Raw genomic sequence first — 23,081 nt, 5'->3', positions numbered from 1 at the left:
ATCACCGCTTCCTGAAGTGTAGTCTCCAAACGATTGAACTACTCCTTGACGACAAATATTCATCGTAATTGTAATTGGCTTTCGACAAGGACAAAGATTTGCTTTAAATTGGTTTGGAAAAACTTTCTTTAATATAGTATACAAAATTGTCTTGTATCTCTTAATATATGTGAAATATATATTTTTTTAAAATAAATAAATAAAATTTCGATCAACTTTTTTAATATTATTAAAAAAAGTAATGTTAGACACTAGTATATCCAACTTTAAAAAATTTGCAATGTCATTATTAGTGTTAGGGTTTGGGGTTAAATCATATAGCAAAACAGGTGGCCCTTTGGGTGGGTTGTTGTTGTTTTATTATTATTATTATTATTTTAAGAAATGTGTACATGACCAAAATTTGTATTTATTTAACATAACGGTCCGCACTAATATAATGGCATTTTTATCTTAAAATATTAGTTTGATGTATCTAAATGTTATGCCTTTCTATTCGTAGAGTTTTTTTGAAAATGGACGATAGTTGTTTGGTGTTCAAATTTTTAATATATTATTATATTCTACTAATTTTTTTTACTATATTTAAAATTATGAATACCGAGAAAAAATGATTTTTGAAATTATATTTAGATAGTTTAAAAAATTTGAGACAAAATTAGTAAAATTTGGATATAATTTAAGTAATTTTTTTTTTCGGAATTTTAAAAACCTACTCAAATATATATATTTTTTTTAAAAAATAAAATAAAATGCTACCTAAACATGCCTAAAAAAAAAGGGTACGGAAAGGCCTATCCCTTCTTTTTCCAACTTCATCGGTGTCCATCCGTTGGCGCCATTTCCATCGCGAGAAGAAGAGCAGCGGACACGCAGTGCAGAATCAGCCAACCATGCTCCTCGCCGCACCCGATTGTCTCACTTCGCTCCGTTACAAACCCACTTTTCTCTTCCCCAGAGGCTCGCGTTCGAAATCAGTGAGCCGAACTCGGGCGCGTCGGTTCTGTAAAGCGAGTCTGATCACCAACTCTGACTCGTTCGAGGTGGGTAGGCTCTTCGGGAGCTATGGGTTCATGAACATCACTAGGTATTGCCTCTTCACGCCTCAATTTACTCTCGACTTACTTCCTGTTTGGTTGCTGAGGAAATAATAGAAAAATGAAACAAAAGAAAATTTCAAAGAGAGCTGGATTGGGCAGAGTTGAGTGCGCGCGCGTGTGGTGTACACGAAATGCATTTATGTGTATATGTCTATGTATCTTTATATCTCATCACGAGACATAAGTTCATTAGTTCCTGTTTGGTTGATGAGAAAAGAAAACGAAAGAAATGAAATTAAACGGATTTCTTATGATTAAATTCAATGATTAAATCATATTAATTAAATAATTAAATTCATCATTTCGCTTCTGCCTTCTGGGATAAGCATTAATTTAATACGAGTAATGCTAGTACTGCACCCCATCACGATGTCTATTAGCCCCGGTTAAAAACAAAAAGAAATTAAAAGCTGATGGGCTGATGGGAGTGTAGTATGTAGCATTTGTCATTTAACATATCTCAACAAGATTTAGTTGAATGTATTTGTATGTACAAAAAAAGGAAAGAAAATTTTATATGTGAATGCCTGTCTCTATGTGAAATTTCATGTACGTGGATGTGAATTCATTTAATTGCTTTATTTGGTTTCTTGTTATTATAATTTCTAGTAGTCGGTTAGTGTTTTATTTTTCGAAATTTGATTGGAGAGTGTTGAATCTATAAAGCTACGTTCCCTTTGTTTGGTTGTGGAGATATTGAAGAAAAGGAAATAACATAAAATTTCCAGATGTCGAATAAATGTAGGAAAAATGAAAAGAGAATGGAAAGTTTGAGTATTTGCGCTCTAAAGTTGCTTTTTGTACCTCAGAAAAAATGAAAATTCAATTGAAGAAAATTGTTATGTTAGCTTTAGCGTATGGGAATTCTTTGTTGTCTTAGGTCGTAGATGGTCAAACATCAAAGATTACATTTTTTGATGTTTTATTTCCTATCTTTTCCATTGTTCTATTAGCAACCAAATGAGGTTTATGCTTCCACTTAGGTTCTGTGGTTTAATAACTTCTTCTTTTCTTAGCTCTGGTTACTTTTTGTTCTGAAGTAAATTTGATTTCAATGTAATGGTAAAATGTTCTTATTATTCCCCCAGCTATTCAGGGTTCCAATCGGGGACAGATATTGAATATTCATATGGAGATTTGAGCCGATTGAGAGTTCAAGATGTGGGTGAAGGCAGTGTAAAGATCAGGTAAATTTTGAAGTATATGAGGAATAATCCAATTTTCATACTTTAAATATGTAGTGCAAAAAGTGTTATCCTTCTTGATGCTGATATTGTACTTGGCAGTTCTTTTGCAGGCTTTACGAAGGGAGAGTTTCTCAGGGTCCACTTAGAGGGACGCCAGTTATTTTTAAGGTGATATTTTTGTTGTTATTGATGATGATGCTCTTATTCTTCCTATTTCATTATCATTAAAAAAATTTGGTTTTATGAGGTTATGTGGCCTTTATCTTTCCCATACTTTGAACCATTTTAACATGTCTCTATATTAATATGGATTAATATGTTTAAAATAAAGAGCGTTGTTTAAATGTGTAACCATTAACACATCTCTATAATTAATGAGGATTAATATGTTAAATCAAAGAGAACTTTGATAATATGAAAGATGTAGCTTTTAACAAACCATGATCTATGTTATGCAAAATGTCTTGAGCAATCATGGCTTAACATCTAAATGCAAATGGCTTCTACTCCCATAGTGCAAATTCTTGCTGAAATAGAGGACACGTCAAACACACACACAATGCTAGACAATAAGTTGGACTGCTTTGGATCACGGTTGAAATGTTTTGAATTGTGTTATCACTTCCCCTCAAAGTGGGCTACGGATGAGACAAATGGCCCAATTTGGCCCATAAGTTCTGGAAAAGTGTCTTGGGTAGTGGCTTGGTGAAGAGGTCAGCAAGTTGGTGAGCGGAAGGGACAATCTGAGTTTTGAGAGTACCGAGAGCCAATTTTTCAGGGACGTAGTGATAGTCGAGCTCAATGTGTTTGGAGTGGCCATGAAAGATCGAGTTGACTATCATGTGAAGTGCACTGTTATTGTCACAATGTAAAATCAGGGGACGAGAGAGGTGAATGCCAAGATCTCAGAGAATAAATCACAACCATGTTAACTCGGCAGCAATATATGCCATGGAGCGGTACTCGGCTTCGGCACTCGATCAGGCTACCTTGGACTGCTTTTTAGCACTCCAAGAGACACAATTACTGCTCAAAATGGTACAAAAAAACCGTGGTGGATCATCTGGTAGAAGGGTAGCCAACCCAATCAGTGTCAAAGAACCCATAAAGATCAAGAGTGAATGTGCAATCCCAGCTGAATAGTACCATTGATGTAGGAGAGGATCCATTTAAGTGCTTTGTAATGGGCCATGGTCGGAGCATGCATAAATTGGCAAATAAAATTAACACCGTAAGAGAGATTAGGACGAGTTAATGTGAGGTATTGGAGTGCTCTGACAATACTCCGATAGCGGGTGGGGTCAGGGTAGGGTTTAGACTCAGCGGGTAAGTGGCGACCTTTAGAAGGCATTGGAGTGGAGAGAGGTTTGCAACCAACCATAGATGCATGAACAAGGATTTCCTTGGCATATCGAGTTTGGCATAGAAAGAGTCCTTGAGAAGAACGATGCACTTCGATGCCGAGGAAGTGGGGAAGAAAATCCAAGTCTTTAATGGAAAACACATGTCCCAATTGAGTAGTAAGCTCGCAAATGTGAGAGGAGTTATCACCCGTGATGACCATGTTATCAACATAAAGTAGCAAAAGGAGAGTACCATGTCAGGAGTGAGAAATGAATAGACTCGAATCAGACGTGCTACAGTAGAAGCCGAGAGTGAGAAGAAATTCGTTGAGGCGATCGAACCAAGCCCGAGGAGCCTACTTGAGGCCGTACAAGGCATGACTAAGCTAGCAAACATGAGTGAGTTTAGTAGGAACAATGTACGCTGGAGGTTGTTCCATATAGACCGAAGTAGAAAGGGAGCCATGTAGGAATGCATTCTTGACGTCTAATTGTCGAATTTCCCACCCTTTGACAACGGCAATTGTGAGAGCAAGGCGAATACTGAAGGTTTTTGAAAAATCAATACTATCCACTTGATTGAACCCTTTAGCAACCAACCGTGCTTTAAGGCATTCAAGAGACCCATCAGACTTGAGTTTAGCTTTGTAAACTCACTTACATCCAACCACATTTATGTCTGGTTTATAAGGAACAAGGGTCCATGTGTGGTTGGCAGCAAGTTTCTCATCCATTGTGGCAACCCAGCCAGGATGGCGTTTGGCAGAGGTGATTGAGCGAGGCTCAACTGGTGTATCAAGAGAAGCTCGAGTGTGAAGATTGAGATACTTGGGATTGGGTTGTTTAATCTTACCCTTGGATGATCATTGAGTGTTGATTTGCAACCAGTGATTGTGGGACCTCTATGGGAGAAGACTGATGTGGTGCTAGCGGAGAGAGGCTCAGTGCAAACTCATAAGGGCCTGTTGCAAAATTATTTGAGATCAATGGTCCACTCGAGCCGTTGTCAAGTGGAGCTTGTGTTCTCTGGAAAATGTTGGTTGGATGTCATGCGGGAAGCTTGATGCTTCTTGGGTTGAAAGCTCCATTTTGTTGTGTCCTCTGTTTCAGCTAGAATTTGCACGGTGGGAGTAGGAGTGGGCAATGAAATGTTAGGCCCTGTAAATCCAGATAAAGGAGGTTTGCCTTGAGAAGCTTCATTGGATGAGGGCTCTTCCCAAGTTGGAAAAGATCAAAGCTCCCCCTCAAGTGAACGATCGTCATGAGGACGTGAGGGTTCAATAAAGGGGAGGACATCTTCGTCAAACACAACATGATGAGAGATGTAGATACGACCAGTTGGTGGGTAGAAACATTTGTAGCCCTTATGCTTGGAGCTGTAGCCAAGGAACAAACATGGGAGAGACTTTGGTTCCAATTTGTTGTGTCGATAATCACTAAGGTAGGGGAAACATTTGCAACCCAAGACTCGAAGAGTGGCATAATCGGGATGCTTGTGGTAGAGAAAAAAGAATGGAGAACCCATGCCAAGGTGTGAAGAAAGCACCTAATTAATTGGAAAAACAACAGTAGAAAAGCACTCAACCCAAAACCGCGGAGGTAGCCGAGCATCAAACATCATTGTGAGACCCAATTCTGTAATGTTTCGGTGCTTACGTTCTGTTGTCCCATTCTGTTCGAGAGTTTTAGGACAAGCATATTGGTGATGGATGCCTAAGTTAGCAAAATGCTTGGTAAAAGCTATATTAGAGAATTCCGCACCTTCATCACTTTGAAAAATATGAGCCTTAGCATCAAATTGACAGGTGACATATTTGTGGAAGTGCTCAAAGCAAGTGATCAATTTTACGCATAGGATAGAACCATGTAAAGTGCATGTAATCGTCAATGAAAATTGTATAGAACCTGAATTGTTCTCGAGATAAAACCGGGGCTGTCCCCCACAAATCACAATGAACTTTAGAAAAAGAAGACTTTATTTCATTGTCTCTAGTTAGAAAGGGAAGCCTACATGACTTTCCCATTTGACAACTAGTGCACACTGCAGAATTCTTATTGCTTGAATCAAAGGAAATAAGATTACTAGTGTGTAAATGATCAACAATACGCTGGCGTGGATGGCCAAGACGGTGATGCCAACAGTTGTTATCAACTCTTCAAAACCGATGAGAAAAGAATATTGTCGGGTCTCCATCATGTGTATACAGTCCGCCCCTCTTGCTTCCTTTGGCTATGGTTCTGTTTATGGACCTGTCCTTAGTCAGAAATCCATTTCCATCAAACTCAAATGTGAGGGGAAAATCAGATGTGAGTTTATTGACAGATAACAAGTCTTTCTTAATTTGAGAAATGGAGAATTAGTAGACCACTTTCTTCTTCACTATGATGTGGCTTCCGCTCTATGGAATTCTCTCTTCACTCGATTTGGTCCATCTTGGGTTATGCCTAAAAGAGTTATCAACTTGTTTTCTTGTTGGTGGAATTCTGGAAGGCCGAAGAGTGCTGCGATTTGGAAGATGGTGCCAATATTCATTTTTTGGTGTGTGTGGAAGGAAAGAAATCTTGGTGTTTCGAGGATGGGGAAAGTTTTCCATGGAGGATATTTTAGCTTCTTTTTTTCTTCATACTTTGTATCTTTGGACGATGGCTTTTCTGTCCCCTCTGTCGCTTAGTTTTGTCGATTTTCTTGCTCGTTTTTCTCTTCCTAATTAAGTGTTTTCTTTTGTATACTTCCAGTATACTTAAGGGCACTTTACGCTTTTAATAAGACTTGATTTACTTATCAAAAAAAATTTGAGGAACCAAGAGACCATCGTTAAGTTGAACAAAAGAAGTACCAGAACCAATATTTGCTTGTCCAATATGTGTGATAGGTAGAATTTGTTTGTTGCCTGCTATCACTCCATCATGACCATGGTAAGGAGTTAGAGAATGGAGATTACCTAGGTTGCTAGTGATGTGATCAGTAGCCCCAGTATCGAGAAACCAAGCTCCATCTTGAGTGTCTGCAATTGTCATGGCAACAAGGGCTTGAGGGACGTTCTCCATAGCAAACGAGTGATTGAACTGGTTGAAATACTGGAGAGTGGTACGGTTTCGTTTATTGCATATTTGACACATAAGTGCTTCATCTTTGTTTGCCTTTGGAGAAGTTTCACCTTGGTGCTGTCCAAATGAAGGATTGGTGTGTTTGGATTCTGATGAGTTTCCTTGAACAAAACCACGCCCACGAGAGTTGAATGAATTTGAGGATCCTTCTTTTTTTTTTTTTGTTCTTGTTGGAGCACTGCCCCTAGAATAGCATTTGAGGAGGGGTTTGTGTATCCGGTTGTTGTTGTGCTGAATGACTCTCCAATAGGGTAACAACCTCCTAGGATGGTGGAACAGATGGTCAGAGCATTGTAGTGAACATCTCATAGCCTTTGCCGAGAACATTGAGAAGCCACCAAGATTTTTTTTATGATCTGGAGCTGGTTTTCCTATGATGGTAGAAAGATCATCACAAACTGCCTTGAAGCGCCGTAAGTTTTCGGCTAACATGTTTGTGCCTCAAGTGATAGTTGTGAGTCATTGCTTAAGTGCGAGACTTCGAGATTTTCTTTCATGGAGTTTGTCCATTATTCGTACGGTTTCGTATTTAAAAAATAATCCATTTAAGCACAATAAAACTGCGCCAATGGTCATTTTTACCCAAGGATTTGCTACTTATGGTTTTTTAACTGAAACGCATCAATATGTAATACTAGTACCCTCTCTACAATCTCTTTGGTTAATGATGCACATAAGTATGATGGTATTGGGCTATGCACCTCTTTTATGTGGATCGTTATTATCAATAGCTCTTATAGTCATTACATTTCGAAAAATCATAAGGGCTTTTGCAGGGGCGGGTTGGGCCCCCCCAAACCACCATTTTTCCCCCTTTTTTTTTTTTTTTTTTAAAAAAAAAATACTCTTATAATCCTTTGAAAATTAAAACCCCCCAAATTTTTATATTTTTTTAGTTTTAACCCCCCCCCCCCCCCTCCTCCCAAATTCTAAATGCTAGTTCCGCCCCTGGGCTTTTGAGAAAAACAATACTGATTCCTTTTCATTTGATGAGATCCAATACATGAATGAATGAAACAACGTTTTATGGAACATTTCTTTGATCTCTACTAGGAATTATTATAGATCTCAATTGATTCAACAATTGGATCATTGGAGTTATCGTATTATTGGTATAGGGTTTATCTTTTTAACCATAGAAAACTTGGGCATTTATTCCTTGGCCCGTATTCGCGATTTATTTACATATTTGAACAAATAAAAATTTTAAAGGTGTAAGTTCCACAATTGTAGCCTCGATGAGATTTCTTATAATTTAGATATGCTATTTTGGGGTCAATCTATTAGGAATAGGGCTACATAGTTATGGTTCATTTGCTAGACTCGTCTAAAGTTGGATGCACTATCGGAGGACATATGGGCAAAGGAGTGAACAAGGGGATTCCAAACCTCAATAACAATGTTGAGGCCTACTATAATGCCAAGAACTTCTCTGGAGAGAGCAGCGGTGAGCCACCCTTTCACTAGGCGATCTGTCTTTCACCATTTGATGAAGGTTGGATTGGGTTTGGGGCCGTTTTCACCGTCAGCAACAAACTGAGATGGTGCTTTGGTTTCTCTTGTAACAAAGCATTGAAGATCATAGCCTTCAACGATATTCATCATTTGGGTTTTCCAAAGGAGAAAGTAGGTGGAGAGTCAAAGTGACACTAAATTAGTGATGTTTTGTGTCACAAGATAGGGTTAATCATCGGTTTGGGTGGAGAAACTAGAGGAGTTTGACATGGTTGGGTGCAGGGAGTTTTTTTTTTTCTGGAAAGAACCCAAAATAAATAAATGAATAAAAAATTCTCTATCTTACCGAGGCTCTGATACATAAAGACAATTGAGAAACTCTATCTCAAGGTGAGCTAGAGAGATGTATTTCGTTTACTTATATTGAGAATTACAAATAGTCAAAAGGCTTAATACAAGAAAAGTAGAGATATACATAATACATGGAATGTACAACGTAAAAGAGAGCAATATTAGGAGTTGACGAAGCACATCCCAGCTGGACTGCTATGGATCACGGTTGAATTGTGTTATCAGACAACACTCTAAATAGCATATTACAGTCTTCAATGATTAGACAGTTCTCCTTCTATATAGCAAGATACTCTTCTAAATTAATCTACATTACTTCTTCTCCATCTAGTCCAAAACTTCAACTACCATGAAAGAAGAGCTTCTTAATACTGGACTATAGGCGATTTTAACTAAGCAAAACAAGTTCCTTTATTAGTTGACGGAGCAAATTATTTAATGGCTGAGTAGCTTGGTTTGTTCACAGGTACTGCATTTTATTATCAAGCAAGAATATTCTAAAAATGATTAGATCAATTAGCAAGCAACCAATGTATAACATTAAGAGGAAACAAACGAATTATCATAAATTGGAGCAAATAAATGAGTAAAATGTTCTGATACATGTGATTAAAGAAGTCATTAAATGCGTTTTCTATAGCTGAACATATCAAAAACGAAATCAGGGCCATCGTTATCTTCTTATTCTTCTCTGTACATAAAAAAATAAAATAAAATAAACATTACCAATGAACCTTCTCTTTGTAGTTTGATCAAGTCTTTCTTCACCCCCTTTCCTTATCATCCCATTTAATATGTGTTTGTCCTTCTTTGGGGAAGAAAGATATCTATTTACCTTATGCTTGCTTATAGGCTATGAACACTCAGTTATCTCTACTGGTTTTCTGGCACCTCTGTTTAGTTCAGTTCTTTAAACACGATATATTTCATTGAGAAAAGCAATTTCAACTATGAAGGTTTATCCTGGACAACTAGCTGGTGGAATGGAGGCTGATATGATGGCTGCAAATGAGTTGAATGCTCATTCTTTCCTTCAAGTAAAATAAGATGCTTTTTTCACTTGCTCTTTAAGTAACTGTCTAAACCTGCACGTAGTTGCAAGTTTTCAGCTGCACCGAGGGAGTCCTAATAATTTTTTTTGTTGGGCACATTTTTCTCAGAGCAGTACAAAAGGTATTTGTCAGAATCTACTGATGCTTGTAGGTGGTTTTGAAACAAAAACTGGGGAGCAGGTTTGTTATATGACATGAATTATATTCATATGTAAAAGTTTTTGGGTATTTCTTTTGGTAGATGCAGTTTATAAAACAATTATCCTGCACAGTGGCTTGCTTTCCGTAATGATGGGAAATATAGCGCCGCAGACTATGCAAAAGTTATGAGTGAAAAAGTATCAAAAAATCGTGCACTAGGGGAACAGATGTCCTGGAATCAATTTGAACAATTGCAAATAATCAAACGCAGAAGATATTTTGTGATTAAGCTGCTTCAGGGTGCCATGAGAGGTCTAGCTTTCATGCATGAGCATGATAGATTGCACCAGAGTCTTGGAGCATCTTCTATTGTTCTTAAGTATGTCTTTTAAAGATATTCAATTTGGTTTGAGATACAGGTTCTTCTGTATGAGACTGTTATGATTGTTCTGTTAATTCAGTTATATCTTACTCAAAATTTGACTTATCAATGGCAGCACAATTATAGAAAGAGATGCTGCTTACTTAGTTCCTCGACTTCGGGATCTAGCCTTTTCTGTTGATATCAGGTATGTTAATGGTATTATTGCTCTCTTCTTCTTCTTCTTCCTTTTTTTTTTTTTTTTTCAGTTTAAGCTTCAACATGTTGTTTAACTAAAAAAGTATCAATTTTATACATCTCGCGAGAGGAATCTTTTGTATATGTTTACCATAGGTGTATCCTACATAGCAAGGGTACCCATCCCCCTCTAAAAGCAATTTGTTGGGTCACCTTTCAGAAAGAAAGCCATGTTTCCAGGTTTAGTGAATCCCAGTTATGGTCGAAAGCAACCAAAATGTTCTGTGTCTTATGATATGTTCAGGGGAAACCAAAAGATCTCTTGGAAACTTAATCGGATGACACTCATGAGAATTCATTGGATCTCTCTAAAGTACCCACATTTTGTGTATATAAGAAATCGGTGCGAGAACTACATTTCCGCTTCTGTAGGATTTGTTCTGTTAACATTTAGTAGCAACAAAATCAATGTCTTGGGTACTTCATCTTGTTGAGGGTAAGGGGATGTCAATTTCCATTCTGAATCAATGCAACCACTATCATATTATATTTCTTGCAGAAACATCACAACTGCTTCAGGAATATCTTTCTTTCTTTCCTTCTCTCTCTTTTTATTTGTCGAAGTTGTGAATTATTGCTTTAAAATAAATTTCCAGTATATTTTAACTTATAATAGTTTATATATAAATCACATGGTTTCCCAGGTATTCATGTCTAGAAGAGGGTCCTGGAACACTCTCAGAGGGACTTTGGAGACGAGCATCTGCTGCTGGTGCGTTCACATTAATGGAGAAGAGAGCCTTTGGAATAGCGGATGATATGTAATATTTTTGAAACATGGGATCATCTTTGAAGTTTTGTTCAGTTACATATCTATTTAATATTTCTTATTGTTCCCCTGCAGATATGAAGCAGGTCTTCTTTTTGCGTACTTGGCTTTTGTTCCATTTTGTGAAGCAGGCGTAATGGATAGCCTTACCTTGCAAGTAAGCTATAATACAACTACACCTTCAATTTTTCTTGGGGTTTGTCAGTATTTTTTTTTTCCTAGAAATTCTTCTCTTACAAATGCGATGTTAGGAATATTAAGGCATGACTAAGGAGCTTTTTGGGAGTATTTGTGGTGGGCCTTTTTTTGTTGGGCTGTTTTGGCAGCTAATAGTACTGCAGGTGGAGTTCTTCTCATGTGGGATAGGAGGGTTGTGGAAAAGATTGACTTGGATATTGGCTCGTTCTCTGTCTTGTTTGTTTAGTGTTGTAGACAAAGATTGACATGGAATTTTAATGTTAGGACGGTAGAACTGGGAGTGGAATCCTAGGGGTTATTTGCAAATTGGATACTGAAAAAGCTTAAGATTTTGTCAACTGGGAGTGCTTAATTTATATGTTGAGGAGGTTTGGCTTTGCCAAGAAGTGGATGAAATGGATTTGGTTTTGCATTTCTACTGTTAGATGTTTGGTGTTAGTTAATGGTAGCCCAAATGATTTCATGATAGTTCTAGAGGTTTGAGGCGAATGGGCCTGTCATCACACTTCTTTGCCTCTTCATCATGGAAATTCTTAACAGGATGATCGCTAAGGTTATGGAGGGTGGTCAGTTGTCAGGTTTTTGGTTTTTTTTCTTTTTCTTTTTTTTTTTTTTTTGGGGGGGGGGGGGGGGGGGGGGGGTGGGTGGGGGGGTGTAATAGTGATGCTTCGGAGACATCTCATCTGTTATTTGCAGATGACACTATTATTTTGTGGGAGGTAGAGATCAGACGGATACAAGCTATTCTGCTTGTTTTGCTCTGTTCAGAAGTTTTTTTTTTTTTTTTTCTTTGAGGGTGATTTGAGTGAAAGTGAGTTGACAACTGTAGGGGAGGCTGAGGGGGTAGCAGATTGGGTAGAGATATTGTGGTGTAAGGTAGGTTCTTCATTTGTGACTTATCTGTGTCTTTGAGAAGTAAAAGTTGTGATTCTTTTTTGGGTTTCATTGCTCTTCTGAATTTTCCATGAACTTGCAGAGGCTTTTGGAGAGCACTTTCCAGCTTGATCTTGAAGCCACAAGAGAGTAAGATGTCTTCTATATCTTACACTTCAAGTACTAGTTACGATGGGGATAAAAAATGTTGCTTCAGTTGGTGAAATGGAGAATAAACACCTGAAACTCTCCCCCCCCACCCCCCTCTTTTGGGAACACTTGAAAAGCTCAGACTCTAGTGTTCAAAGAACTTCCTTTGGCTCTCTTTGACTTTGGGCTTTGTGCTTTATTTTCTTTGCTTTAGGAGTCTGGGGATCCTTGTCATGCTCTGAAATCATTATTCCTTTCATTGAGTCAATACTGTAAATCATCCATAGAATTTGCAAACTACTTGGATATTCATATAATGATCAAGTACTAAATGACTTTCTAGTAGCATTGCCTTGAGTTGGGAATACATTTTAGAATAGTTTTTCTTCAGCAGTGTGAGATTGACAGTTTCTGACCATAGTAGCAGTATTACAACTAAAACAAGTTATTCATGTTTTAGCTTCAATCCAACTGTTTTGAAGTCTAGTGCAACCATCCTTTTCTATTATCTAATTTCGTCCCCTTTTTCTATTCTATTTCACTGCTGCAGAGTTGGCGATAATAAATGAGAAATGCTATATACTAGACAAGTAATCCCCATTCCATCCATCAAAGCTGATGTAGCATGATCCCCCCTAACCAAAAAACCTATTTCCACCCACCAAATGCTATAGGGGGAACCATGTCACATCTGCTTTAGTGGATGGAATGAGGATATTTGTCCAGTATGTAGCATTTCTCATAATAAATGGGTTGAATCATAACAAAGCATGTCCTTTCTTGGTACCTAGGTAAAAATGACCATGTTGAATTACTCTCTAAAATCCATTGCCATTTGCCACACTAATATGAATATTTTATGGTCAATAATTATGATTATTGGATCAGCCCGAACTTGTCTTCACAGATCTTTCTTGCAGGTTTGTTTTATTTTCTTTTTAGTATTTTAGTTATTATTTTGTATTTCTTTGTTCTTTTGGCAGGTATTGTTTAGCAGATGACCGACTACTAGATGCTGTCAAATTCCTGGATGTTGGTGATGGTGCTGGTTGGGAGTTACTCCAGGTTTAATTATATCTTCTGACTGATGAGCATATCTGGTGCACCCATCAATTTTATTTTTCTACATTCTGAAAACTTGTACATATGAAACGTCTATGTGCCGTTACCAATAATTAGTTAATACATGAACATCTGTAACAGATAATAACATGTTCAACAAAGATGAGGAGGTTGATATTAATATTGGAGGAAGACCATACCTAGAGGAAACACAGATATAGGAGTTTGTTTAGATTGTTTTAGATTTTTGGCAAGCTAGATTATTGTAGAAGGATATGTTTTCCCAATCCTGAGCAATTTGAATGGGTAAAGTAGACGTGTATGATATCCTGCTTTCAGACATTCAAAAGGATGATTTCATTTGCTTATGAAATTGCAGTGTGGTTGGTATCTCCCATATAGGTCTGCTTATATATTTCTCGTATAAGAATATGATTCTCCCCATTTCACCTGAAATGTAGATGAGCCAGTCTATGGTCAGAATTTAATGTTCTATTTAACGGTATAGATAATGCCACGTGATAAATATGTTGGCATGTTGTTCAAAAAATTTAAATGACGTGACTTTATTTACATCATTAGATACAAAAACATTAAATCATAACCATAAAATGACTCCAACTTTAAATGGAGGGGATCTTTGTCCGTTTTACTGATAGACTTTTTGGTAGCATAATATGCAAGAATTCAGCATGAATGTTTGTTCTAAGGCTTGCAATCTCTCTCTCTTTCTCTCTCTCAAAGGAAAAAAAATTAAAAAATAAATAAAAAATAAACAGTGTATTAGTAATTTTCATCTCTTACATGTTTTATCTCCCTAGTTTGATCTTCCTATATGTTAAGAAGTTACACTCTACTCTTCTTCTTTTTTATTTTTATTTTTGGGTCTTTCAGTGGACTCAGATTTCTATGATTTGCCAACAAGTCCATTTTACTAACATGATGGCGAAGTTTTTCTTGTAGAATTAGTAGTTAGAACCTGATGTATTTTTTATTATTATTATTTTTATGGAGAATGCTACACTTACCCAAAAGTTGGTCCCAAGCCAACTTTTGGGAAGAAAATTTGTTAAGTGTAGTACTTCTCTTTTTTTATTTATTGAGGATCATTTATTTTTCTTGGTCATTGCCATTGTGATCTGAAAAATTGTTATTCTGCGTGTAGGCAATGCTGAATCCTGACTTCAGAAAACGTCCAATTGCAGAGGCTGTAATCAATCATCGGTTCATGACTGGTGCCATTCTTTGAGTTCCAAAGACTACAGAATATGATATATCTCCTCAACTCAGCTTGTTTATAACCCTGTAATTGGGACAAAATATCCAGGGGACACAACAAAGTTGGAAGAATGTAAAGAAGTTGCCTAAACAAAGAGAACTAAATTTTAAGATTCTACTAATACTATAATTCATGAATAGCTCGGGTTTGGTTTGAGAATGACAAAGTTTTCTTCCAAACTAGACATGAGAATTACATGTATTTTGAACGCATGTATGTTTAATAGATTGAGTTGGAAAAAAAAAAAAATCAACCCAATTTGAAGGAAAATTTTATCCGCTCAAGAAACAATCTTTGAAATTGTTTGTTCTATCTAGTGAATCAAACCGAGCTTTGTCTCAAGTATGAGCATAGGCTCGCAAACAAGATCGATGATGGGCCTATCAAAATGCTTTGTATATTCTCACAATCATGCCCAATGTCTTATGCATGGTTTATTTCATAGATTTAACGGTCTACGTGATGTCACGTGATAAATATATTGTGACATTATTTAAAAAATTTAAATGATATAGCATAATGTTTTATTTTAATCGTGAAATATCTATTATCCATTTCATTATTGAAATGAAACGAGCGTTGCACTTTTACCATTTTAATATGTCATAATATGTGTGGCAAAAATATGAGGGGCATTTTCGTCATGAAGAATACATATTTCGTGTTTTTCAATTCGTAAAGAAATTCTCTGCATCGCACCTACGGAATGCAAACGACGAAGGCGTACGAAAGGAAAAGCATAAGATTCCACATTGACGCATCAAAATCAAGACCCAACACAGTTCCCAGAAAGGTATCCTTGTAGAACATTGAAAGGAACAAAACAAAACCAACATTTCCTTTCTTGTTTTTCCGTGCTTTCTCTTCTCTGAACCTGCAGTCTCTGATCCCTCTCTTTCTCTCTCTCCAGACTTTCTCTGAGCCAGACCCAATGAGGTAAGTGGGTGTGATTCAGTTTTATCACTGAGATCTCATCTGGGTTTCTGTTTTTTAATTGAACTATTGGTATTTTATAAAGTAATCTTGATTCAATTTGATTTGGTATGGAGTAATTGTGATTATATTTTATTGGGTTATTCGAAGCTTCGATATGGCCAATGGTTTGTGTGAAATATTTCTGTTAAATCTTGAGCTCTTTTATGTGTAATTTGTTCTCTCTCTCTCATGCCTTATAATTGGGATTGAACTTAATAATTGATGTAGTTAATCTAAGTTTAAGAAAATTGGGTCTTTATTGGAAAAGAAGACTGCTTTTTGTATGTCCTGTACCTGATGACTTTGACTCTTAAGAATGTTTTGGAAATTACACACTTGACTGTTGTTGACTTTTAGCCATGAGCTTGATCAATTTATTTTTAATTGAAAGTCATGATGGCTTGAATTTAGTTGCTTCAGGTTTGTAAAAACTGCACTTGCTCACTTATTTGAAAGCTGTTGTTGTGGGTGTTTTACCTTTTTCTTTCTTTTTCTTTTTCTTTTTTTTTTTTTTTTTTTGGGGGGGGGGGGGGGGGGGGTGGTGGCGGCGGGGGAAGGGGGAGTCTATGCTTTATGGGGAGTTTTATTTTTTGGGGGAGAGGGCTCTATGCTTCATACCAAAACCATAATTTTCATGCATATATTCAGTTGGTCTAATTATGAAATATATCAAATAGCTTAAAACCAGGTCATCTATTTGAAGAATTGTCGTCAGATGGGATGCGTATATTGACGTGTAACACTGAAGCAAAGATTATGAATGCAGATCAAGATGGTGTCAATATTCTGACTTTCGACTTTTTTAGGGTAAATCTAGTCTAGATGTGTTGTGAGAATTTCATAGCTAATATCGTGGAGCTTAACTTATTTTCTTTCACAAGAACTTGGCCTTTCTTTTCCTCATGAATGTTTCCTCGATGTTCAATTAGTGAATTTTTTTGGATCGAAAGAAAGACGTTAAAGCACAATTGATGATGACAGGAAAAAGCGTGAACACTGTTAGGCTTGTCAGCACAATGAACACTGGTTATTAATATTTTAAAGTTGAATATACTTTGTATTCCTTTTCAATTCAGCATTCACAAATATGACATCACTTTTTTATGTTGCCTTCGTCTGTCCGTGTGTGATTTGTAATAATAAATAATTAATGAAAAGTGTAATTTCTTTTACAGTTTTCTGCAACTGCTGCATGGCCTTTGTGGCTGATCTGGCATAAATGGAAGAAGTTCTTGGACAAATTTTCTGTGTATGTCAGATCTTTGCTGGGGATTAACAACACAATCTTCAATGGTAAAACCAAAAGTGTCCCGCTGTCCAACTATATTCTATAGGCCTATACAACCCTCTGACCTCGAGATTTTAGAGCAAATCCACGGTGATTTGTTTCCCATCAGGTAGATGTTCTCATCTGATACCCTTCATTGATTACGGGCTTTAGGATGATGTGATTGCTTCTTCACAAATTAATGCTAATCTTCAGGTATGAGTCTGAGTTCTTCCAAAATGTTGTCAATGGACGTGAAATCGTATCGTGGGCTGCTGTTGACCGCAGTCGGCCAAATGGTAAAAGTGATGAACTCGTTGGATTTGTAACTGCACGAATAGTACTTGCAAAAGAAAGCGAGGTGAGTCCTCTAAATTTACTGGCTACAGATTTCATTAAACCTTCATATCTGATACTTTTTTCCTTTCCCCCTCCTCCTGAAGGCGAGGTTTGATTTTAGGTCTCTGGTAAAACTGCCAGAGACATAACTAGCTGGTTAGCTGGCACCTCTTCAAGCACATTTACTGGATGTTTGGCACATGTTTAGTGTTGCAGAAGCTACCACAAGATATTTCTAACTTAAGGAGATTATTGATACCCAAAATAATTGTGGCTAAATGACTTTCCCATCGGATTTCAAGGCCTTTATTCGCACTAAAAAAATACTTACTACTAACCAATCATGGTTTAATACTTAAGCTAAAGGCCTTAAAAGTATTTGAATTGCGTAAGCTTGTATTATTTTGACTTTCAATAAATTAAAATTTCCTTTTGTCCTAGTGTCTTGATTGCAAGCCACATTTACAATACGGTTCTTATAGAGGCTAAGCCTTTATTCAAGATTTTGCAAATATCTAAAAGAATAGTCTTCTCTGATTGTGGTTTTTTTACTTATTGCAAAGGAAAAAGAGACTTGCTTATTATTGTCTTTTCATTGGTTCTCTTAATTCATTTTAATCCAACATTGGACTTGTAGATAGCAGATATGCTCAGATATGACTCATTGAAATCAGATCAAACTTTAGTCTACATTTTGACGCTGGGAGTAGTAGATGCCTATAGAAATTGCGGCATAGGTAGAGTTTATTTTCCCTCTTATAAAATTTTGAGACTTCTTATTACGCAATAGATCAACTGATTCCTGATGGATTTGCAGCTTCTTCATTAATTCGGAAGGTCATAAAATATGCCTCAAGTATTCCAACCTGCCAAGCCGTTTACTTGCATGTCATTTCTTACAACAATCCTGCAATACATTTGTACCAGAAAATGTCATTTAAGTGTATAAGAAGGTTGCCAGGTTTCTACTTAATCAACGGTCAGCATTATGACTCATACTTGTTTGTCTACTATGTAAATGGCAGTCGTTCTCCTTGCTCACCACTGTAAGTACAAAACACCCTCTATCCTTGATTCAGTCAGTATATCCTATGTAATGCTGGAAATGGTTTTCTCCCTCTTCTTTGATGTGGAATTGGTTGCAGAAGTCATCTTTAATTGGTAGCATACAACTCTTTAACATTTTGGTAACCTGCCATTGGGGAAAGTTTCCTCTGTTAGGCTTGTAGGCCCAAAACTTCATTCTTTGCCATCAGACTCCCGTTATGTTAAAAGATCATTGTTCATCATCATGATTATGTGGGGAATAGCAGACGCCATGACTCAAAAAAGATCTAAATTTAATTTCCCTCCACCTGAAGGACTAGGATAGTATTTTTGCAAAAAGTTGCAAGGAAATAATGAGTTGTGGACCATATAAAGATAGAAACAAAATATGGACCATATCATGATAATAATAGCAACAGATAAAGCATTCTTTCGATTTTAGCCCTTGGAGGAAAATTGATGGGAAGGTAATTCCAAATTAGGTGTGAAAGGGTTATTATACTTTCTTATACGCATTAAGATCCTTATGTAAGGACAATGCTTCTTTGAAGTATTTTTTCATGACTCTTCAGTTCTCACTTTTATAGCGTGTAATTGATTGGTTTTTATAGGAGAGAATTCTACCAGAGATTATGGGTTTCAAAAGTTGCCTCGTCAACTGGGTGAGACTCGGTGAACTTTTCTTAAAGTGATGTCTATTATATCACAAAAAAAAATAGGTGTTTAAATTTTCAGATTATTATTTATGAGGAGTTTTAGGAGAATAAAATAAAATAAAAGAACATCGAAACTAATGGTGTATGTGTATACTGTTTGAATATGTACTACATATAAAGATATGATTATTCATATCAACTATATATGATATGGAATAATATTATATCAAAATGCTTGAAAATGTTTGATATGAGGAATTATTATTAACCAAATACACAGCATGTGACCTTCTGCATCACCTCAAATTTGACTGATGATTATTATAAATGAGGTTATTTTTCATCCTTTTTTGTTTTATTTCGCTTTTTTCTCTCTTCCTGTTTTTTGATATATGAATAGCATAAGATGCTGCAGGATGTCGTTGTTATTAGTTCTAGGCTGTATGTTAGTACTGTGAAGGTTTTATATTTTGACTTATTTTTTCTGTGATCCAAATGCATCCCTTCAGTGAACTGCAATGGTTACTTTTTTCTATGTTTCAGAGAGCTTGTTACCAGCATGGTGGGTTACATGAGGAGTGGTTTTAAGACGTTGGCTGCAAAGCTATACAAGAATGAGGATAGGAAGGTCCCAAAATGGCCCAAATGTAAAGAAACCCATTCTCTTATATCAACCCAAAGCAAAAGAAATTTGACCGCTGAATGCGCTGGAGGCGAGTGTGTTTGATTTGTTTGCTCCCGTAAATCAATGTATACCTTTCTGCCGCTTGCCTGCCTTCTTCCCCTAATTTGTACTTATTCTGAAGCACATGAAATAATGCCTTCTTGAAATAAACTTTAGTGTTCTTGAATATGTATATATAGTGAGGCCAATATATCCTATTTCATTGAAACCCTACTGAAAAAAATTCATGGAATCTGATGGACTCACGTGGTTCTTTCCATTTTAGGATAATTTACAGTGAATGAGCACATGTGAATTCTGAAAATGCCCGTTATTTTCTGAAAGTGGAACTGGTGAAAAATATACTGAACAGACATGTCATTCAAGTATGCTTTCAATCCTTAACTTTCTGTATTATCTTAGCGGCCTGTTTTCTCTTATTAGGTTAAATAGTCAATGTGAAAGTAATCCCGATTATTGAGATTCATATATATCATGGATCGGGATCCCTTGCAACTGGGATTGTAGCCTCAGCACCTGTTCGGATAAGTATACTTAATCTATTAAGTTAAATATTAGATTGGATCGGAGGAATTTGGAATAAAAACTTTGTTCGCCAAAGTGCCAATGCAGGACAAAACATAGTATAATACTGTAATTTGACACTTGCCATAGCTCTTCCATCAAAGGACTAATAACAAAATACTCTTCTCATAACAAAATGCCACATCATTTTTTACATAGACATATTCAAAGGTTTCTCATACAATAGAGCGCAGTGAACTTCAAATCCAATAGGTAATAATCCCAATAAGAAGGATCCAAGAACTTGAACAGAAAACATCACTTAGTTTCAGGTGAATACAAAGCGCTCCTAAAGCCCAAGAGCTCTATTGACTATTGAGTGCCTGATGCAAGATCATGCCAAGCATCTCTGCCAACCTGTTGATGCTCCTGATCTGGTCGATGTAGCAAATCCAAGAAAAGGTATTAGAAAGAAAATTAATGAATCAAATAATTTGAAGAAAAAAGATGAGTTTAATCGATTAAAGCAACATGTCAATTGACAACAAAGCCTTCATATCAGAGCATAGATTTATTTAACTTTCACCAGCAAAACACCTACATAATTTCTTGACATTTCTCAAAACCTCACTTCTAAAACCATGGATGCTAGAAACATGACTAACTAGGTAAAGAACAAAATCACATGAGCTGGTCATTCAATAAATATACACTTCTCCATTCAATATTCAATGTCAATAAAATACGTACTTGACTCCTCAGTCTCATCGGTCCGAACAACCATAACCGGTGGCAATGGAAGTTCTGCAACAATAAGCGGAAGTCAAATTAAACAAGTGGGCTACAAAGAAATAAGGCAGACAAATTTCTTCATGAATGTTTATGGGCATGTCCAATTGGGAGGGGGAGCAAGAACAATACCATCATCAGGCAAGGTGTCTCTCATCCACTCCTCATCCACAACATCTATGAGTATCCCCAAGCTTATTTCTGCCATATTTGCTGACTAGTAAACAAAAAGCAGCACAACCCAACAAATTACTCTCCTGTGTCTCAACAAATCATAACCATTCAGATTTAAGCAAATCATGGAAACTCTACCACCCAGTAATTAATCAAATTACAAGGAAAAGCAGAAATTGGGTGTATTCTTTAGATCATCATATTATGATCATTGATCAGTAAACCCAGAAACTTCATCTTATACAACCAATACACATAACCATAACGACAGATACAAATTTAGGGGCAGATCTCATGTCTGCACTTTGATTCAGAATATGTAGTTGTGCAATGCAATCAAATTATTCTCATAGTAGATTGTATCGAAAAATTCACACTATCGCTATTAAAACATCAGAAGCTACATTTTTGTAGCATCCAATAGATCAAAATATCTCGAAAAAAGAAAGTAACTCCCCACGAAAATTCACGCTAATGCTCCGTTTGGTTTGCCGAAAAATGCAGGAAAAGAAAACAAACAAAAACCCAGAATCCCAGATTCCACGTCAATCCAAGAAAAAAAAAAAAACAAACTACACTCTCCTGCCTCTAACGCATCTACTACCCTCAGTTCTTCCGAAACATCAATTTTCTTTTCCTTCTTTCCCAAACTTTCCAGGCAACCAAACAGATATTTAAACCAAAAAAAAAAATCAGGAAAATAAGAAAGAACATAAGAAGCTGAAAGAATAAACTACCTTCAAGAGAAACTGAGAGAGAGAGAGAGAGAGAGAGAGAGAAAGAGAGAGAGTATGAGACCAAATTTCCCCTTTGTTGTAGGCGTTGTAGCTGAGAGAGATTGAGAGAGTCAGAGAGTTCGATGAGCTTATTGTGCCCTAATTCGGGCTGTTTTGGGCCCTAAACGATCACTTAACACACAGGCCCAACTTATATGACTTTTTGGGTTCTTCACAATCACGGCTCGGATCGCTTCTACATTTTTGGACAACAGTTTTAATAACACTTTTTAGAATACCCTAATAAAATCAAAACACCGCATATAAATATTGGAAAATAATACGATCCAAGTCTCTCATTAGAAATGTGTAAACTAATAATTTTTTACACCATTCGGGAATTGAATATGAAATTAGTAAATTAAGGTTGAGGGGTCTGATCCGTTTAATTAAATAGATCGAGTTAGGATTGATCTATATAGTCTTATATTCATAACTCGATAAGATCCGAACCCGGCACACAACATTTATGACTACAATTTTTTACACGGCTCAGAACTTAACACGAAATTAACAAGTTATGGTTGAGGGATTTGATCCATTTTAATTAAATGAGTCGGGTTAGTATTGACTTATATAGTTTCTTAACTATGACTCGACATTATCCGAACTCAAACACGACACGCAACCACGAATTGTCACCCCTAAAATAATGTTTGATTCATAATTCGTCTATAACTTTTTTACAATCTGCTGACACATGTCAACATGTGATTGGAAAGTGTTATGTATATATATTTTTTCGTGACTAATGTAATTATAATCACATGTTAAAAAAAAAAACAAAAAAAAAAAAAAAAACCTTATAGGTATAGCATTACTCCTTTGGATGATATCATTATATAACATATTATAAGATTAATGGATTGAATAATGTCATAATATATTATATTATAGTTCCCCAATAAGTTAATATCCCAATATTAGTATTAGAGTCTATGGTTTAGCAGAGGCTAGTATTGCGTGTAATATTTGTATGTTGAATTTCTATGGCGTTCTTTATATGTTGTTACCTATAGTAGATTGGATTACTTACACTATATAGATTATACTTTCACCTTTGTAATAACACTTTTTAATCTAAAGAGTATAAGCATTGCCTAAAAAGTTTTATCAAACAAAACTATCATCATGAGTAATTAATATAACACAATTGAATCCAACCTGGTTTAAGTTGAACTT

The 23,081-nt window shown here is 36.3% G+C and overlaps 3 protein-coding genes across 7 annotated transcripts; 2 read left to right on the top strand and 1 right to left on the bottom strand.

The window, feature by feature from the left end:
- The first annotated feature begins 791 nt into the window (after positions 1 to 791).
- On the top strand, positions 792 to 14,933 carry LOC133858932 (uncharacterized). The gene is made up of 12 exons (XM_062294383.1): positions 792 to 1,087; positions 2,189 to 2,287; positions 2,398 to 2,455; positions 9,501 to 9,581; positions 9,705 to 9,776; positions 9,869 to 10,116; positions 10,235 to 10,306; positions 11,001 to 11,117; positions 11,201 to 11,282; positions 12,300 to 12,346; positions 13,330 to 13,411; positions 14,574 to 14,933. The coding sequence occupies exons 1-12, from the start codon at positions 894 to 896 to the stop codon at positions 14,655 to 14,657; spliced, it is 1,236 nt and encodes a 411-aa protein (XP_062150367.1). The 5' UTR covers positions 792 to 893; the 3' UTR covers positions 14,658 to 14,933.
- Positions 14,934 to 15,359: 426 nt separating this feature from the next.
- On the top strand, positions 15,360 to 19,824 carry LOC133855095 (histone acetyltransferase MCC1). Of its 4 annotated transcripts, XM_062291398.1 has the most exons (8): positions 15,360 to 15,480; positions 15,598 to 15,623; positions 16,838 to 17,059; positions 17,146 to 17,290; positions 17,906 to 18,005; positions 18,086 to 18,314; positions 18,927 to 18,977; positions 19,515 to 19,824. In XM_062291398.1, the coding sequence occupies exons 3-8, from the start codon at positions 16,914 to 16,916 to the stop codon at positions 19,696 to 19,698; spliced, it is 855 nt and encodes a 284-aa protein (XP_062147382.1). In that variant the 5' UTR covers positions 15,360 to 15,480; positions 15,598 to 15,623; positions 16,838 to 16,913; the 3' UTR covers positions 19,699 to 19,824. The 4 variants fall into 4 exon arrangements, with proteins under 4 accessions (XP_062147382.1, XP_062147381.1, XP_062147384.1 ...); XM_062291397.1 differs by having other exon boundaries at positions 15,396 to 15,623; XM_062291399.1 differs by lacking the exons at positions 15,360 to 15,480; positions 15,598 to 15,623 and adding an exon at positions 16,618 to 16,688.
- Positions 19,825 to 20,285: 461 nt separating this feature from the next.
- On the bottom strand, positions 20,286 to 22,025 carry LOC133855142 (anaphase-promoting complex subunit 13). 2 transcript variants are annotated; one of them, XM_062291401.1, is made up of 4 exons: positions 21,861 to 22,025; positions 21,082 to 21,166; positions 20,911 to 20,964; positions 20,286 to 20,594 (listed from the first exon to the last, which is right to left on the bottom strand). In XM_062291401.1, the coding sequence occupies exons 2-4, from the start codon at positions 21,155 to 21,157 to the stop codon at positions 20,533 to 20,535; spliced, it is 192 nt and encodes a 63-aa protein (XP_062147385.1). In that variant the 5' UTR covers positions 21,158 to 21,166; positions 21,861 to 22,025; the 3' UTR covers positions 20,286 to 20,532. The 2 variants fall into 2 exon arrangements, with proteins under 2 accessions (XP_062147385.1, XP_062147386.1); XM_062291402.1 differs by having other exon boundaries at positions 21,082 to 21,206; positions 21,861 to 22,019.
- Between the last annotated feature and the right edge of the window lie 1,056 nt (positions 22,026 to 23,081).

This window comes from Alnus glutinosa, chromosome 1, assembly GCF_958979055.1.
Source record: "Alnus glutinosa chromosome 1, dhAlnGlut1.1, whole genome shotgun sequence".
Lineage (NCBI taxonomy): Eukaryota > Viridiplantae > Streptophyta > Magnoliopsida > Fagales > Betulaceae > Alnus > Alnus glutinosa.
The sequence above is the reverse complement of the archived record's forward strand: the minus strand, read 5'-3'. Positions and strand labels throughout refer to the sequence as shown.